The sequence below is a fragment of the Cherax quadricarinatus genome, chromosome 26 (genome assembly GCF_038502225.1).
Source record: "Cherax quadricarinatus isolate ZL_2023a chromosome 26, ASM3850222v1, whole genome shotgun sequence".
NCBI lineage: Eukaryota > Metazoa > Arthropoda > Malacostraca > Decapoda > Parastacidae > Cherax > Cherax quadricarinatus.
Genome location: NC_091317.1, coordinates 4,834,092 through 4,836,591, shown reverse-complemented (window position 1 = coordinate 4,836,591; position 2,500 = coordinate 4,834,092). Strand labels below are relative to the sequence as shown.

The window sequence follows — 2,500 nt, the reverse complement described above, 5'->3', positions numbered from 1 at the left end:
GATAAATTATACATTGTGACTGATGTCCTGATGACTTTAGAGGAAAGATGATGTGATCTATATATTATTTACAAGTGAATATTTAGGACAGGTAAAGCAGGGTTGTCCTGCCTGGGAGCACGAGTGAGCAGGTCGTGTTATAAAAATATCAGTAACAAGATAGGTAAATACTCAGAAACAATTTCGTTCCTTGCAATTTCAATTTCATGTTTTTATTAATTTGTCTCTTTTACTTAAATATGCACTTTTATAGGTTTAGTAACCCAATTTGACCTAACCTAACTTAATCTACTGTAAATTAACTTACTATAACTTAGAACCAAAAAATGAGAGATAAAAAAAAAAGTTTAAAAACTAACATAAGGTTTTGACAATGAGCTTCGCGGTGCAGCAGGAGACTCCTCTCTGTGGAGACAAATACAATGACTTAGTCCTGAAATAAGTCTTAGGTACTTTTATAATGAAAAGTTAAATACAAATCCATTCTTTGAAGCAATATTTAGAATATACAAACATTAACCTTAATAGAAACATTTGTTTGGCATTATTACTTTTTTTTATATCACCGAAACATTTTTGGAATAAAACTGAAGCAGTTTTAATTCACAAGAAGCCTTCATCGGGAGATTAATTATTAATAAGTTCAACACATAATTATTGCTCACCTCACCTGTTTAGAAAGCAAGTGGGATAATAGAGTCAGTCTATCTGTGGGAGCCAGCACTGGAACGGCCTCTAATAACACCACTTCCCATGTGTTGCCCACGAAGGTCTGCCAAGTAGAAAAAAAAAAGAACATGTCAAAACAAATATTATAAAATATATCAAGTGATCCGGTCAGGAGGTAAGCCATATGTTTTAATTTAAAAAAAAATCATTCTTAATTGAGACTTTAGTTGTTTTTATCCTGTGAAAAAGAGCAATGAGTATTACTTGACTAAATATAACACGAAAATATCTTATTTTCATTTCTTTCTGAAAACGTTCGATGGAAAGAATGCAGTAAAATGGGAAATTGGAGCAGATCTCTGAAGTTTTTGTAATTAACGTAATTAGTGTCTAAAGAAGAGTTTGTGAAGGTTAAGAAGGAAGTGTTGATCGGGTACACTCGAAATATGTAACATGTATATGTCACTATGTCAGATTTTTCTCACTTACTGGTGAAAGCTGATGACCCGAGATTCTCAGCGCTCCTAACGTTGCTAGAACCTACGAAACCACCGTTAAAGCCTTTATTTATACCACCATACTCTGCAAATACAATGGATCTCAGTTTCTGTAGCAAACACACGCACACACACACACACACACACACACACACACACACACACACACACACACACACACACACACACACACACACACACACACACACACACACACACACACACACAAACACACACACACACACACACACGCACACACACACACACACACACACACACACACACACACACACATACACACACACACAACACTCACACACACACACACACACAAACACACACACCCGAAACTGTTGTATAGCCACATCAGGAGGAAGACAACAGTCAAAGACCAGGTGATCAGATTAAGGACAGAAGGTGGAGAACTCACAAGAAATGATCAGGAGGTATGTGAGGAGCTGAACAGGAGATTTAAGGAAGTTTTTACAGTAGAGACAGGAAATGCTGTGGGAAGACAGCACAGAAGGGAACATCAAGAGGGAATATACCAACAAGTGTTGGATGACATACGAACAACTGAGGAGGAGGTGAAGAAGCTCTTAAGTGACCTTGACACCTCAAAGGCGATGGGACCGGACAACATCTCCCCATGGGTCCTTAGAGAAGGAGCAGAGATGCTGTGTGTGCCTCTAACCACAATCTTCAACACATCCCTTGAAACTGGGCAACTACCTGAGAAATGGAAGACAGCTAATGTAGTCCCCATATTTAAGAAAGGAAACAGAAACGAGGCACTAAACTACAGACCTGTGTCTCTGACATGTATTGTGTGCAAAGTCATGGAGAAGATTATCAGGAGGAGAGTGGTCGAACACCTGGAAAGGAACAAGATTATAAATGAAAACCAGCATGGGTTCATGGAAGGCAAATCTTGTATCACAAACCTCCTGGAGTTTTATGACAAGGTAACAGAAGTAAGACACGAGAGAGAGGGTTGGGTAGATTGCGTTTTCCTAGACTGCAGGAAGGCCTTTGACACAGTTCCCCACAAGAGATTAGTGCAGAAGCTGGAGGATCAGGCACACGTAAAAGGAAGGGCACTGCAATGGATAAGGGAATACCTGACAGGGAGGCAGCAACGAGTCATGGTACGTGAAGAGGTATCACAGTGGGCGCCTGTTACGAGCGGGGTCCCTCAGGGGTCAGTTCTAGGACCAGTGCTATTTTTGATATATGTGAACGACATGATGGAAGGAATAGACTCTGAAGTGTCCCTGTTCGCAGATGACGTGAAGTTGATGAGTAGAATTAAATCGGACGATGATGAGGCAGGA

At 39.8% G+C, this 2,500-nt stretch overlaps 1 protein-coding gene across 2 annotated transcripts; it reads right to left on the bottom strand.

Annotated features, from left to right (window-relative positions):
* Window positions 1-196: 196 nt before the first annotated feature.
* LOC138853255 (uncharacterized) lies at window positions 197-1,251 on the bottom strand (the record flags this gene model as incomplete). Of its 2 annotated transcripts, none has more annotated exon segments than XM_070088979.1 (3): window positions 197-405; window positions 666-772; window positions 1,159-1,251. In XM_070088979.1, coding segments are annotated over 2 exon segments (161 nt in total), but the record flags the coding sequence as incomplete, so codon positions are not given.
* Between the last annotated feature and the right edge of the window lie 1,249 nt (window positions 1,252-2,500).